The sequence below is a fragment of the Mustela putorius genome, unplaced genomic scaffold, assembly GCF_011764305.1.
Source record: "Mustela putorius furo isolate JIRA1106 unplaced genomic scaffold, ASM1176430v1.1 tig00537335_pilon_pilon_pilon, whole genome shotgun sequence".
In the NCBI taxonomy this organism is placed as follows: domain Eukaryota; kingdom Metazoa; phylum Chordata; class Mammalia; order Carnivora; family Mustelidae; genus Mustela; species Mustela putorius.
Window position 1 is genome coordinate 3,888,023 of NW_025422457.1, and position 15,540 is coordinate 3,903,562.

General features: G+C 44.5%; 1 protein-coding gene across 5 annotated transcripts in view; it reads left to right on the plus strand.

Moving 5' to 3' along the window:
* Nucleotides 1-15,540, plus strand: part of RGL1 (ral guanine nucleotide dissociation stimulator like 1) — a 165,186-nt gene that overhangs the window by 31,006 nt on the left and 118,640 nt on the right. For 2 of the 5 annotated variants that reach the window (XM_013064222.1, XM_004767942.3), the window contains exon 2: nucleotides 12,853-12,963. The exons of 2 other annotated variants lie outside the window; for them this stretch is intronic. In XM_013064222.1, coding sequence (XP_012919676.1) covers nucleotides 12,853-12,963 — 111 coding nt within the window. Of the gene's footprint in view, nucleotides 1-11,602; nucleotides 11,798-12,852; nucleotides 12,964-15,540 lie in introns of those variants that run through there. One more of the 5 variants, XM_004767943.3, reaches the window with a different exon arrangement.

The window sequence follows — 15,540 nt, forward strand, 5'->3', positions numbered from 1 at the left end:
AGAGGATTATGTGAGGGATTATGGGATTACATAAACTAAAACAAAAGCTTGCCTTTTGTTTCCAGGGGACATACATTCAGTTGGTACAGTATACTATTACGATGAATTAGTGCTCACAAAGTGAAGATACAGCACTACTTCTTTTTTAGGAAAAATGAACAGCCCACTTGGCACGTTTTGTGAACTAAGGGCCATGCTTAGGATTCTGTCTGATCTGTGATTCCTCTTTTGGGGCCTTCCCTTACTCTGTTCCCTCTGCCTGGATGGCTCTCTCCTCCTCGCCCCACCCCCTTTTTTTTACTACTTCTAAATCCATCTCGACTTCCAGGTCTTACCTTAGAGCCCATTTTCTCTAGGGATAACTCCCTCAATCTTATAGACACAGCCTGTACTGCCCAATGGCAATCTTTCTGTTGGCATTTATCATTCTGTAATGTACATGCTTTGTCTATTTCTCCCTTCAATCCATTAGCACCCCGAGGAGGGTACTGCAACTGTCTTGATGAAAGCTATTTCTGCAATGCCTACCTAGCACAGTGCCTGATAAATAGTAGGTGCTTTATAAATATTCGTTGCATGAATGAGTTAATAAATAGCTAAAGGAATCCCTTTTAGAGCCGAGAGCAGTATTTGAATCAGAGTATATCAGAGTAATCTTAGAATGCTATATTTTAGCCTCTAGAGAAATGACTCTCTTACCTTTACTGATTTCTGTTCTGTTTCATGGGATATAGGTTGGGCTGCTTATAACAGAAAGCCAAATTTATAACACTTGAAACAAGAGGGAATTCTATTTCTCTCTTACAAAACAGTCCAGAGACAGGCAGTCCAGGACTGGTCTGGCCACTTTGTTCCATGAGATAACAGAGCCAGGCTTTTTCCATCTTGCTGCTCCCCCACCTGGGATGACAGCCTTGTCCACATGGTTCCCTGTGATGACCTCATCCTGGGAGGTCCGCTTTTGTCCTGGAATCCTCAGATTCTGTACCCATAGTGAACTTAATCGCTTTTCAGTACCTGGAACTGATTCTAGGGCCTTCTGTACCCTATTGGGGCAGCTTGAATCTGGTGTAGATTTATAGAACTAACCCAATTGAGGAATTTCTCACTACTTGCCCAGTCCCCACTTTCAGGTGGGGAAGACCAGGTTGGGCCAAGAATGCCAGCTGGTCTTCATGCTAAGATCGTGCAGCCTTCAAGCAAGGCTGGTGTGGTTTCCTGTGGCACAGGGTGTGCTCATTTCAGAGGACGGCATCCTGGCCAGTTACAGGAGAGAAATTCCTTTGAATAATGTAAAATATATGACCTATTTGGCTATAAGGAAAAAGTATATTATTTATGTAGTTATAAGGTTGCCACGTAACTTGCAGTTGCTCTATCTTTTCCTTACAGTGGCTTTACGTTATTTTGGAGCCGTCATTATCTTATATGATTAGGGTTCAAGATGAAGGCCACCTTATAGATTCTCCTTCCCCATGTGCACACATGTGCTCATGGGCGTGCACGTGCACACACACACACACACACACACACACACACACCAATGTTCCACCTTGCACTATGTCCAAGCCAAATTCCTCATACAACACACACACACACACACACACACACACACACACACACATTATCTTTGAAGGAAAAGGAGGAAGGGCAGTATGCAGCTTTCTAGAGCAGTAGCTATTCACCTATCTAAAAGATCCTGGATAAACCCAGGTAATGACTCCACCCCATCTCCTGCCCCAAATTAAACACATTTTCATCCTATAAACCTTATTTCATTCATGTCTTAGACACAAGAGGATCAGTATGGGTTAGCATGAGTTGATTCTGCCAGTGTAATAGGCAAATAATAAGAACCAAAGATCTGCTAAATTTGTTCCTGGCAAAGGCAATATATGAGATATTTTCTGGTTTTTAAAAAGACATTAGATAATTGATATGCAACCCACAATCAGCTCTCCAAAGTGGTAAAATTCACTTTTCTTTGTGTTCTTCTGTGTTTCTGTGGGAGGAGTTCCCCTGTTGCAGCATACTGGTTAATTATTGTTAAAGTGATACTTCCATTATATATGTTTTTCTTTTCTTTCCACCTTCTCAAAAGTTTTCCTTTAAGGCAGAAACTTTCCATTCTCAATTTCATCCAAAAGACAAATATTTCTGGGAAAACACTGCATTTAAGCTATTCAGCAGTTCTAGTGTTATGTAACTGACCACACTAAGACTCTCAATTAACTTTGGTTACATTTTATTGAAGAGTGTCACAGAACAGAATAGTCAGTGATAATTAAAAAAAAAATTATATGTTTTTAAACAGGAAAAATCCTCTTAAAATATGCCTAGCATCTTGTGATAAGGACAGGAGAAAAACCGCTTGTCATTTGAAGTATTCTAAAGTCTACTTGACTGTATTCCAAGACTGACTTGAGTGTATTTGAGAATTTTTAATCACAGTGAGCTTTCCTGCAGCATTAGTTTCCGTAACTCAAACTCTCCTTCTCTTGCTCTCCACTCTGGTTATTTTGTTTGGTGTCCAGTTGTGGGTGCATCTTGAGACTTGTTTATATTCTGCTTCTCTTCCACTCAGGAGGAATCATGTGAATTCGTGGTTTCAAACAACTTCCTGTATACATAGTAACTTACAAGTACTTTCTTCTAGTCTTTATCTTTCCTTCCTATCCCTCTTCAGTATCTTTTTCTTGCTCCCCAGAACTGAGCTGATGATATCTTCCCGAAAGCAGAAAGTCCTTCCCATTTTCTCTTTATTTCCACATCCCCTCGACAATCCTAGGCTTAAAACCTTGCAGGGTTTTTCTTTCCCCTCTCATTTACTGGCAACATGCTGCCTATCATTAAGTTGCAACATTTACTTTTCCAAAATGTCACCCTGATTCCTTCCTTTAGTTCAAAACCCTGTCGCAGCCTACGTGGTAATTGTTTGGCACGTTCTGTATTGTTTCCTATCAGGTCACTCTAACTCTTTGCGGTCCCCCTCTGACTAACCTCTGGACTTATAATCGTTTTGTTCACCCTCTGTTTTATCATTTCGATCTCGTCTTAAGAAAAATTCCAGACTCTCTGCCCTTGAACCTCATGTCCCTTGCCTGAGCTTCTTCTCCAAAATACCATCCTTTGACCTGCTACCTCTCCTGCTGGAAGTCCATCTTTTCTTCCTCCTAGTCCGTGTTTCTCTTTCTTCTCAAAGTTCGTGGTGGACACAATCTCCATAAAAACTCCAATGATCTGCAAGTCCTTTAGAAATGCGTGCCTCCTGTTGGAGGTGGCCGTGTCCTCTCAGTGGCACGTTGCTCTGTTGGTCCTGTTTGTCTTCACCTGGACTTGCTGACCTGTGGCTTTTTGAAGTCACTTTCCAGTTTCTCCCCTGATGTCCTTTCCTGGATTCTAGAGTACAAACAACCTTAAGGTAGAGACAACATCTAAGATTTATTTAGATCACTCAACAGCCATTACAAAGCACTTACTGAGTGTACAGCATGGCTTTATCTGTGTGCCTGTACCTATCAATTGATCATACTTACTTACTGAGTATCTCCCAGAAATGCTAGAGAACCATGAAGAGGAAAAAAAAAAAATTAAATTGCTTCTGCCCTCATAGAGTTTGGGGAAAACAGAGATTTATCAAATAAGCATACAATGATGGGGCGCCTCGGTGGCTCAGTGGGTTAAAGGCTCTGCCTTCGGCTCAGGTCATGATCCCAGGGTCCTGGGATCGAGGCCCAAATCGGGCTCTCTGCTCAGCACAGATTCTGCCTCTCTGCCTACTTGTGACCGCTGTCTGTCAAATAAATAAATAAAATCTTAAAAAAAAAATAAGCATACAATGAAATGTAAAATTATGGCTGTGGTAGAGTTACAAAGAGAAGGTCATGGTGCCAGGAGAGCACATAATAGGGGGATTTAACCCAACTGAGAGAGGAGAAGAGGAAGGGATGTCCCAAGAAGGAGCATTTTAATGGACACGGGCCAAATGTAGGGAAGACATTGAAAGCAGACCAAGGTTTCTGAAGCCCAGAGAATGTATGTGGAATGGGGTAGAAGGAGGCTGGAGAGGCAGGCAGGGGCCAACCTGGGCAAGACCCGGTGGAACGTGAAAAGAATTTAGGTCTTTATCCTTCGCAGTGGCGAGCCGTTGGAGGGATTTAAGAATTGGAGGGGATACTGTGGTGATTTGAAACTATCACTCTGGTCACTGTATGGAGGTGGAATGAGGTGGGCAAGAATACCAGGCACCGCATCTTTCTGTGCTACGTAGCAACTCAGTAAATGTTGCTCATTGACTCAGCAGTCTGTGGGGCTTACAGTTCTTTCTGGGTTCACTGCATCATGAATTTTTGGCTTCAAGCTGCAAAATCTTGAGTTACTTGATATAGATGTCTGTGTTTCAATATAGGTGGTCTCCTTTAGCTTTTGAAAATTGTTGAACTGACCAAAAACCACAAGAGACAACATCTGCTGAGAATTTACCTTGGTGCTGGATGCTGTGCTAATGCCTTGATGTGTATCATTTCATTTAATTCTCAGTGTGGGCCAGTGAGGAAGGAAGGTGTTTGTACTCCTATTTTGTGTGGGTTTAGGGATGTGAAAGTTCTTGGTTCAGAGAGGAGTGAGGGATCTGGGACTCCCATCTAGGTATTTGTGACAGCAGCCATCAGCCTTAGCCACAACGTTCTAACAACTGTGGTTCATTCAAGCTTTCAGTACACTTTCAGTACCATTATAATAGAAAAAGGATGTTCCTTTAGCCCAGAAACAAGATATGATGTGGCTAATTGCCCCACAGTTCCTCCCAGAATCTTGGTCAAAGCCCTTCATGGCATCAGGTCACCCATCCTTCCTTTTGCAGAAGGTTTAATTATAAATCCCACATACCTGGCATCATGTCTGAGATGACTATTGGATGTTTTGATCTTTTCAACCACCTGAATAAATCTCTGTCCTTTTTTCTTTTACAGAAATCTATAATTAGATGAGGTAATAATGCTCATTAGCCCAAGTTACAAATAGTATTCCAATAACCAACTGTTTCCTCAGGCAAGGATCATCTGCATCAATTAAGAGTCACTGCCAGCAATTGGTAAACTATTAGTTGAAAAATGTTTGCCATCATGGCCAGAGGAGTACTTCCCCTTTGGCCTGCCATCTGTCTGGTGCTTTTTGTTTATGTTTCTTCTGTCTTCATTTTCTATCTCCTGTGGCCGGCTCTTCTTTAGCTCTAATAGGTCCATCTAAAATTGGCTTGTAAGTCGCTTGCCTAAATAAGAGAATCTCATAACAGAGCATTGGGAATTTTTAATTTGTAGTATCTCTATGATAATTAATAAAAGCACTGTGGGCCCTCAGAAAATGGAAGCAAGTCATCTTTGACCAACCCTGACTGGTCTTTACCCTTTGCAAAGACAAGGGCTGAGAATCCAAGCAAAGAGGAGGTGAATGGGGCATTGCTGGTCAGCAGAGCTGGGAGCAACCTTAGTGGGATGCCCAGCTGACTGTGGGAGGCCGAATATGGAAAGTTCGTTGTTGAGGAATCACCCCGCCTGCAAGACTGGAAAATAGGAAGAAGTGTCTTGTGGGGACGCTGAAAGGATTCAGCCATTTGCAGTTTGACAGTACATTCATATTGTTGGAGGGAAGGAGTCTAGAATTAGCAGATTTATTTGCTTCTGCCCTTCACCCAAAAGCTGTAGGAAACTACAAGTTGCTGAAGATGTAACTTATGGATAAAGTATTGCAAAAGGAGAATTGTTGATTTCACTCAAATTGGGAAAGATTCTCAAACTCATCTGTTCAGGTAAGGGCTGTGGGCAAGGAGGGTGGTGTGTGTTCCGCACTGCTAATGTGTGGAAGGAGAATCCTGACCTCTGTCTGGCTTTTTTAGTTTTTTTTCACATATTTGTTGTTGTTGTTGTTATTCTTACTGCTCTCTTAAGACTGTTTTCCTCTAAAGTTTTGACTGGGCCTAAGACATTATAGTCCAACATTGAGTTTGAGGTCAAAACCAAGGCCTTCCCCTCATTTCACGCCGATGTTGCCATTTTCCAGACAAGTCTGTAAGGACTTATTTCCAAGCACAATGGCCCTTATACCTGCACTGTCCTTATTTTTCTGTCATGATTACCCAAGCAAACAACCAAACATGCAAAGAACATGCTGGGAAAGAGTGTGGTGGGTAGGGAGGGGAAGGAGATATATTTTTATTCAAGGCCTCTTATGTTCTAAGAATTCGATTTGGTGCTTTATATAATAGTTTATTTAACACTCCTGATAAGCTTGAAGAGGAGATGAGGACACTCATCTGTGATGGTCAGCAGTGACGGTCAGAACCTTGGGTGGAAGGCTTCTAGAACTGAGATTCAAAGTCTGGCTCTCAGATGCCAGAGGTCCCCTCATTCACCGGGCACATAAGCATTACTCTATGTCATTCTGCCTATGTAAGTACTCTCTATCATAGTTTTATATTTTTCACTTTTTCTTGCAGTCAGAGAGGTAGAATAAAATCTAGGAAGGTGTAGTGTCAGAGAAGTCAGTGACTAGATAAATGAATGAAGAATATGGAAACTACGTATTTCCTCTCGTAGGTAGATTCTCTTAAAGAATCACCTGCTTATGTCTGCTCTTAACCAACTAGCTCTTTATTGGCTCTGATGAAACTGTCAAGTAAGAAAGTTTTTCCCTCCAGTTTGGGGTTCTTCCATGTATCTGTCCTCTTTCCTTTGAAATCCTAAGATCCTTATTGCTTATTGACTTATCAGTGACCACCAATTATGGCAACATGAAACGATTCCTAGCAATATCCTATGCTTTCAGGCTAAGATCTTTTCTTCCCTCCCCACATCAGACTTGTAAGTGAACAGCACATAATGTTAACTACAGTGTTGTACGATAGATCTCCAGAACCTTTTCATCTTGAATAACTGAAACTTTATACACAGTGAACAGCAGCTCTCTGTTTCACCCTTCCCCCAGCCCCTGACGACCACCACTCTACCTTCTTTCTTTCTTTTATTTTTTTTTTTAAGATTTTATTTATTTATTTGTCAGAATAAGAGAGAGAGAGCCCAAGCATGGGGAGCTGGAGGCAGAGGCAGAGGGAGAAGCTGGCTTCCCACTGAGCAGGGAGCTGGATATGGACTGGATCCCAGGACCTTGTGATCGTGACCTGTGCCGAAGGCAGATGCTTAACTCACTGAGCCACCCAGGTGCCCCGTGTACCTTCTGTTTCTATAAGTTGGACGACAGTAGATAACTCGCCTCAGTGAAATCACGCAGTGTTTGTCCTTCTGTGACTGGCTTATTTCACTTAGCATTATGCTTTCGAGGTCCATCCGGATAGTACGCATGTGACAGGATTTCCTTCTTTTTTAAAGGTGAATAATATTCCATTTTAGGTGTGTCCATATCACATTTCCTTTATTTGTTCATCCGTTGATGTTCCGCTGTGATCATGGAAATGCAGGGAGCTCTTTGAGATCCCTGTTTCAGTTGTTTTGGATGAATGCGCAGAGGTGGGGTTGCTGGCTCATGAGGTAGTTCTATTTTTAGTTTATCAAGGAAACTTGGAACTCTTTTCCGTAGTGACTCTGCCAATTTATATTCCTACCACCCGTGTACAAGGTTTCCCTTCCCTCCATATCCTAGCTAACATTTTTTTCTTCGTTTGTTTATAATGGCCATCCTACAGTTGTGACGTGATATCTTATTGCGGTTTTGATTTCCATCTCCCTGATGATCAAGCACAATAAGCATCTTTTCATGTACCTCTTGGCCATTTGTATCTCTTCTTTGGAGAAATGTTTATTCATTCTGTGCCCATTTTTAAATTGGGTTGTTTTATTTTTTTGCTTGGTGTGTTCTTTCTTTTCTGTTGAGTTGTAGAAATTCCTTATATGTTATGGATATTAACTCCTATCTGATATGTTGTTTGCAGATATTGTCTCCCATTTGGTATGTTGCCTTTTAACTCTCTTGATTGTTTTCCTTTGCTGTGTAGAAGCTTTTGAACTTGATCTTGTCTTGCTCGGCTATTTGTGCTTTTGTTGCCTATACTTGCAATGTCATAGTCATGAACTCAATGCCATGACCAATGTCAAGAAGGTATCCCCCTATGTATTCTTTTTTTTTTTTTTAAGATTTTATTTATTTATTTGACAGACAGAGGTCACAAGCCGGCAGAGAGAGAGAGAGAGGAGGAAGCAGGGTTCCCGCTGAGCAGAGAGCCCAATGTGGGGCTCAATCCCAGGATCCTGGGAGCGTGACCTAAGCCAAAGGCAGAGGCTTTAGCCCACTGAGCCATCCAGGCGCCCTCCCCCTATGTATTCTAGAAATTTGGTGGATATCCAGTTTTCCCAGTACCATCTTTGAAGAGACCGTCCCTTCCCAAACTGTTTATTCTTGGCACCCTTGTCAAAGAGCAGTTGACTGTATAGTTTGAGTTTATTTCTGGGTGTTTAGGTTCCATTGTTTTATTTTTTGTCTGTCAGTATGCCAGTTGCATGCTGTTCTAATTACTATAGCCTAGTAATATATTTTGAAGTCAGAAACTGGGACACTTCCAACTTTGTTCTTTTTCAAGATTGCTTTGGCTCTTCAGTATCCTTTGCGGTTCCATATGAATCTAGGATTTTTTTTTTTCTATTTCTGTAAGAAATGCTATTGTAGTTTTGTTAGGAATTGCATTGAATCTGTAGATTGCTTGGGGTAAGCATGGATATTTTAACAGTATTAAGCCTTCAAATCCATGAAAACAAAGTGTCTTTTAGCATTTATTTATGTCCTCAAGTAAATTGTTAGAACTAATAAAGTTTATTAAAGTTGCAGGATGCAAAACTCAATATAAAAAATCGATTGCATTTCTATACCCTAACAATGGACAGTCCAAAAGTGAAATTAAGAAATCAATCATATTTACAATAGCATCAAAAAGAATAAAAACTTAGGAATAAACTAAACCAAAGAGATGAAAGACTTGTACACTGAAAATTACAAAACATTGCTGATCTCCTTTTAACAAAACTTGACCTGTCCTCTTAGGACCATGCTAGGTCATAGGCAAGGTACTCTGGTAAATAAATTAAAACTTAATTATAAATGGCTTACTGGTTTAGCCTTCCCACATATTGGCCAGGAGTATTTTAACCCAAAGGTATGTGTAACAAGGTCATACTGTCTGAGCTGCCTACAGGTGAAATATTTTTAAATGAATATTTTTAAAATTGTAAAATACAACACTTGATTGCACTATCTGGTATAACTAGATCTGAGTGAGTGTGTGTGTGATTGTGTGGTTCAGCATTGAGCAAAGTCACATGCACATTATCAAGTATGAATACAAACAATTATTCTTGGAAAACCTCTCTGAAATTATAATGTAATTTAGTAAGAAGACATGATTTCAGAGTTCCCCACATTGCATACATACACAACTTTTCAGTGAGTTTGGGAAAATACAGCTTGGGAGGAGTGCAATGATATGGGAATGGAACTTTTTTGATCACTTACCATGTGATAATTTGCCTACATTTTTCATTTACTCCTTCTTCAAACTTATGAGATAGATGTTTGTCCCATTTTACAGATGAGGAAACTAAGGCTCAGGGAGATAGCAGCCAAGTTCACTCTTAAAAAAAAAAAAAGATTTATTTATTTATTTGAAGAGAGAGAGAGCGAGAGAGAGCACAGGGAGTTGGGGAGAGGAGAGAGAAAATCCCAAGCAGACTCCAGGTTGAGCACAGAACCAGATGCGGGCTCGATCCCAAGACCCTGAGACTACTGCCAGAGTGGAAGGCAAGAGTTAGATGCCCAGCTGACTGGGCTGTCCCGGGCGCCCCACGCCCGACTTCAGTCTTAATATAAGTGTGGATTTGAAGCTGGATCCACTTGCCTTGAAGCCTGTGTTTCCCCTTTATACACCAGGTGGCCAGCCAGGGAGTTGGTAGAGTAGAAGAGAGGGTGATGAGACCTGAAACCCGAGTCAGGCCTTGTGAGCTGTAAGCTGCTCTGTCTGGGAAGGCTTCCTGTGAGGGGAGGGGCTGAGAAACTACCTGATACCCCTGAGGTGAAAAATTTTCAGTAGTCTCCAAATTTACAGCCCCAATTTGGGTTAGAGTAGTGGTGAGGTTAATCTTGAGGGTTGCTTAACTGTCCTCAGGTGCATCTTGTGGTCTTTGAGATCACTGACTAGGCAGGTCCTCTAGGGGTGGACCAGGGGACCTGGTGGATGGCTTAAGGAGGGGGAGGGTAGGGCCGCCACGTGATTTTCCTCTAGGCACTGGGGACACTCTCTCCTGGTGATCACAGGAGGATCTAGTCTATGTGCTTTTACTTTTTAAGTTATAGAAACAACCACTTTGGTTTTATAAAAAAAAAAATATGCACTCTCTCCACAGTTACTGAGTAGGGTAGTTCTGGTTGTCTGAGGGAAACTTGGCCGAGTTACTTCAGGATGGTCTCAAGTGTCCAGAATCCTTTTGCCTCTCCTCGATGTGCCCTCGCTGTCGTTTAGTCTGCTCTTCTGGGACGAGGAGTACACAGGATTCTCTAGCTTTTCAGCTCATGATCTGTTTATCAAGAACCAAATCCTAGCCTTATGCCTTAGCATGGCAATTAGTGAGAGGTTTTTAAAGACAAATTTGAAGGTGATTGAGGCCAATTAGGGGGGATAGTATTACAGACATGAACTCTAAAGTTTCTTGTAACTGGTGTGGAATTCTGTCCTGTGCCGAAGTGTGAGTACATTATCATCTGGTGCCGTGCTGTTGGTTTATTAAGATGGGTTCTAGAAGATGTTATAATCTTTGGTCCTGGTGGCAGATCGATCTGTTATGACAAAACTCCCTTTGGCAATCTCTTCATGAAGGGCTCTTTCCTTGCTGTTGTTATCCCGCTGTGTCCCCTCAGTAGGAAAACTCAACCCGTGGCTGTCTCACTGAGATTCACACAACCTCTGGGGCCAGTGATGGCCCACTTTTCAGGCTGTTAGTCCCAGCAAAACCCTTTCTTGCTTCGCCCCTTCCCACCCACAGTGGCCGGTTACTAGGGACGAGCTTTATCATAATGGGTGGCAGAAAAAAGTCCAGAGCAATTTCCTGTTGGCAGCATGCTGATGCAGGAGCGGGGACGGCCGCTGGGCATGGGTTTTGGAATATCCTCCGACCACTTCTTTTTTGTCCTAATGAAAAACTTCCTGGCTTGGAGGACTGCTCTGATTTAATCTAAATTCAGGAGGCAACAAAAGTTTTCCCGACCCTCTCCTCCCATCCTTTTGGCACTGCCCCCTCCCCCTTTATCCCTTAGCAAAGGAAGAAGACACACACTTGGATCCTCCCCAACCCCATACCGCACCCGGTCCCTTTTCGGCACCTGGTGACCATGCAGGAAACCCGAGCACCTTGAAAGGGTTGTGTCCCGATCGCCTTCGGAGCTGGAGAAACTATTGCTCACTTGATGCACGGGATCTGTGCAAAGGAGAGTGTGCTCCGAGCACAAACAGGAAAGCCTGACATCACGGAGCGGCGGAGCGGCGCGGGGAGGAGTCTGCGGCGCCCTCGCTCGCCGCGCTCCCTTTGTGGCCCGAGTCGCGCGCACCGGCGGCGGCGGCGGCGGCGGCGGGGGCAGCGCGCGGGTCTGTGCTCGCTCCGGGCGCGGCGGCCGCGCGGGCGGTGGGCTGGGGGCGCCGCGGCCGCGCCGGCCGACACTGCGTGGGCACCGGGAGCAGGGCGCACCATGCCGCGGCCGCGGACCGGAGAGAAAACTGAGAATGAAATTGCTTTGGCAAGCTAAAATGGTAACGAGAGCCCTGCCTTCTCCCGAGGCTTCTCTGCCGGGGAATCTTCTCCCGCTTTCTCGGGGCGCGTTTGGACTCCTCGGAGCGGACGGAGCCGCCCGACCCCTGCTCGGGAGCCGCGGCGCTGTCGCTCGGCTTTGTATGCCTTCCTCTCCGCGTTGTCTCCTCCCTTTCATCCACACTGACTCTCTCGCCAGGAGCCTTTGGTGTGTCTGGGGCAGATGTTTGCGGGGAAGAGAAAACTTTTCAGGACGGGGAGCTGTTAGGCGGGGCGGCCCCGGGAGCGCCTCTTCGTCCCAGCGGCTCTTTAACACGACTTCAGGTTTCGCTGCGGACGTGGACATCCCGGCGCTCGCCGCACGCGTTTTCCGTGCAGTTGCGTGATGCTCTGTTGCCTTTTTTCTTTTTTTTCCTCCTTTAACTTCACTTGCCAGATTATTTTACGGAAATAGAAACTTTTTAACCCCCCGACCGCGCTAATAACTCTTTGGGTCTCAACGCAGCAAGAGGAGAAGACGACACGGGAAGCATTTCACTTCCAAAGGAGAGAGGACTCTTGGCATTTTAAACACTTGTTTGTGCCTGAGTATGAAATGTAGTGTGCTCCAGTGACTGAGCCATTATAAAAGTAGTACCGACTCTTGCTACCAGCGAATGATTTTTTTCTTCAACTTATGTGGGGCTGGGGGAGGGGTGGGGAGAGTTAACCAGGAGTAAATCACAGTGTCTTAAGGAGTGGGGGGGGGGGGAGAAAGACTTAAAAAAACAAAAACAAAACCCCAAACCCTAAGATACGTGAGTGAGTCAAGGAAAAAGAACTACATGGAAAAGTCTAGGGATCCTGATACCACAGGAAAGGACGGGGAGCCAAGAACATTTCAGCATTCCCTCTATCGCAATGTGTCTTGTGTTGCTCTGATTGTAGTATTTATTTTGAACAGCCCATCTTGTGCCCCGAGTGCTGGTGTAAGCAGGAAAGCCGCTGGGATAGATTGTGGTTAGCGGAGAGGAAAAAAAATACTCTTTTTCTTTCTCTTTATCCCATCCCCTGGCAGAGCTCGATTCAGGACTGGGGTGAAGAGGTAGAGGAAGGCGCTGTTTACCATGTCACCCTCAAAAGAGTCCAGATTCAACAGGCTGCCAATAAAGGAGCAAGATGGCTAGGGGTGAGTAAAGCCGGAGAGACTGTGAACTTTGGAGTTGGAGTGTCTGTTGTTCTGTGAATGTCATCATTATTTAGCAGAGGCAGGCTTTTCTTTGCCTTCTGCTTCTCCTTCTTCTCCTCTTTTGGCCTTAAAAAGGAAACTGCCAATGGCCGAGTGTTTGCACTAGCTGTACAGGTCTGTTTTTGTACTTAATGTTTTCCAAAGCATCTTCCCTCGGTTTGTCAATAATTCAGAACCTCTTAGAAACATCTTGAGGTCTTTGGCAAACCGTGGGGGTGGCGTGGCAGAAAGTGACACGCGGTAACAGGACCAGAAAGCAGCACTCTCTCTGTTAGACAAGAGCCATAAGCACTTTGGCCCAGATGGCACCCTTTTCTCTCTCCGTCCTCCCCCTACTGATGCTGACAGCCCCTCTGCTGCTGTACCTTCACCAAGTACCCAGAATGCTCAGGGGACAGACCATTCGGGATCTGCTTATCTTCTTTCGGCCGGGTGGAGGGGGTGGCAGATTTCCCATTTCTACGTCCTCTCTGCAGCCGGTGAGGAGACATATGCATGTATCGTGCCCACGATTTCATGTGTAGTGGACACAGAATGTTGGGTCTTTCGAAAAACACTGCTTCCATAAACAGGACTTTTTCTACTGAGGTTCTAAAATCTTGGTTGGGATCATGTGACTTATCTGTTATCACCTAGTGGCTCCTGCAACACATCCTGGGGAGAAGTGGAAAGCTTAGTGACAGGATCACTCCTTGGGCAGATACCCACATGTGGAAGAACGAAGGGATTCTCGATCTGGAGATAGAAGGAATCCTCAGCAGTGAGAGGTGACACAGAGAGCCTTGAGAAAGAAAATCGGGGTGGGCTGAAGAGAGGGGATGGACTGTGGTTTCACCTGGCCTCATTTGAGCCACACTCGGGCTTCATAGGGGATGGACTGGAAGGCGGTGATGATTTCACACTTGTATTCAGTCTTCACTGGCTTTGCCTCTCCCAGAATTCAGTGCTTGAGCAGATTCAAAGGGAGGGTGTGAAGGCGGACAGGAAACAAAACTGCCCAGGGCCTCACATGGAGACTAGAGGCAACATGTGACGTGTAAGTCCTGAGTTTCAGGTAGGATGGCTTGCAGTGGGGGCTGCTGCTGGGTCCACTGTTCTGCTGACACAGGCCTTCGCTGCTCTGGGCTTATCCAGCTGCCTCAACTCAGGCGTTTCCTTCTCTGTACTTTGGGCCGAGGTACCACCCATGAGGGCTGTCACCTGTTGGTGACATCTGCAGGTGTGGCCTGGAAGGGCAGGGATCTTTCCTTTGAAAACCGGAGCCCTTCACTTATCAACCAGGTCCCTTCCTCAGAGTAGGACTTTCAAATGCATCATGTGCATCCCCAGCAGACCTGATAGGGAACGAAGGCAGATCCAGAATTCTGACGAGTCATCCCTTTGTTTTGGGCGGCTGTGTATATGCATTTTATTTGACTGTGGTGTTTATTTGGCCTGTCTTGGTGTTTCACAATGATTCACAAGTTCTAAACCAGCTGCCTCGGGAAGGGTCATTACGTTCCCTGATGCTGAGTTGTTCCTCTCTTTCTAAGGACACTGGTGTTGCTTGGGTGACAGTTTTAGTTTTTAGCCAACACAGCAGCCATGAATGGAGAAGTCATGGGGAAACGGAGGGGTTAACTCTGTAGGCCCCAAACCACAAAGTGTGGCTCTTTGAGATGTTCACAGTTATTTCGTGATTCTCACTGGCTGTTCTATTTGCTGGACTCGGCCTCTTTTCTCTCCCCGCTCTCGGTGTTCGCAGATTTATACAGAGTTCAGAGTTGGTTCACCTGGGCTTAGCAGTAGAGCTGAGATATTGAGAGGGAGGACAGCGTGTAAAGATTTCTTCTGGTTGGTGGAAGAATCTGTCTCTTCCCTTCTAGTGCCACAAAGTGTGATTTGTGGCCACCGCCCCAGTCCTTAAGAGCATGTTCTTAGGAACTTTCCAACTCTAATCCTACTTGTTTTCTTGTCATAGGTGTCCTGTCAGGAAGCTCTGTTTTTTGTCCTTGGAAATTCCAGACTTAATTAAATGTGACTCAACCAATTGAGCCATAGTAATTACAAAAACCCTTCTTTTTAGGACCGAGTGGCTTCTCCATATTTGTTTTCCTACATTCCAGTAGCCCTTTCAAAATTCTCCAAAGCAACTGGTTTTAGTGTGAATTAGAGATTGAGGGGAGGTGAGGGTATTACTGAAATATGTCAGTAATCCTATAAGGAAGGTGGTGTTGTGATTATCCTCCCCCCCACCCCATAAAGAAACTAATGCCTAGAGAGGTTCAATTGCTTGCCAGTTTTACACAGCTAGGAGGTGGTAGTGGTTGGATTCAAACCCAGTTGGTTAGTGCCTTGCTGTCAGGAACTGCCTGGAACCTTCTAGCTGTTTCCATGAGAGTGGAAGAGAACATTGGCTCAGAAGACCAGGGATGCAGGGGGCATACTTTTTGCCTAGATGCAACACCTGCCACGGGACTTGAGTGGTGGGGCTTTCTCTTTTTGACACCCTGAATGATAGTTTGACCCACAAATTGA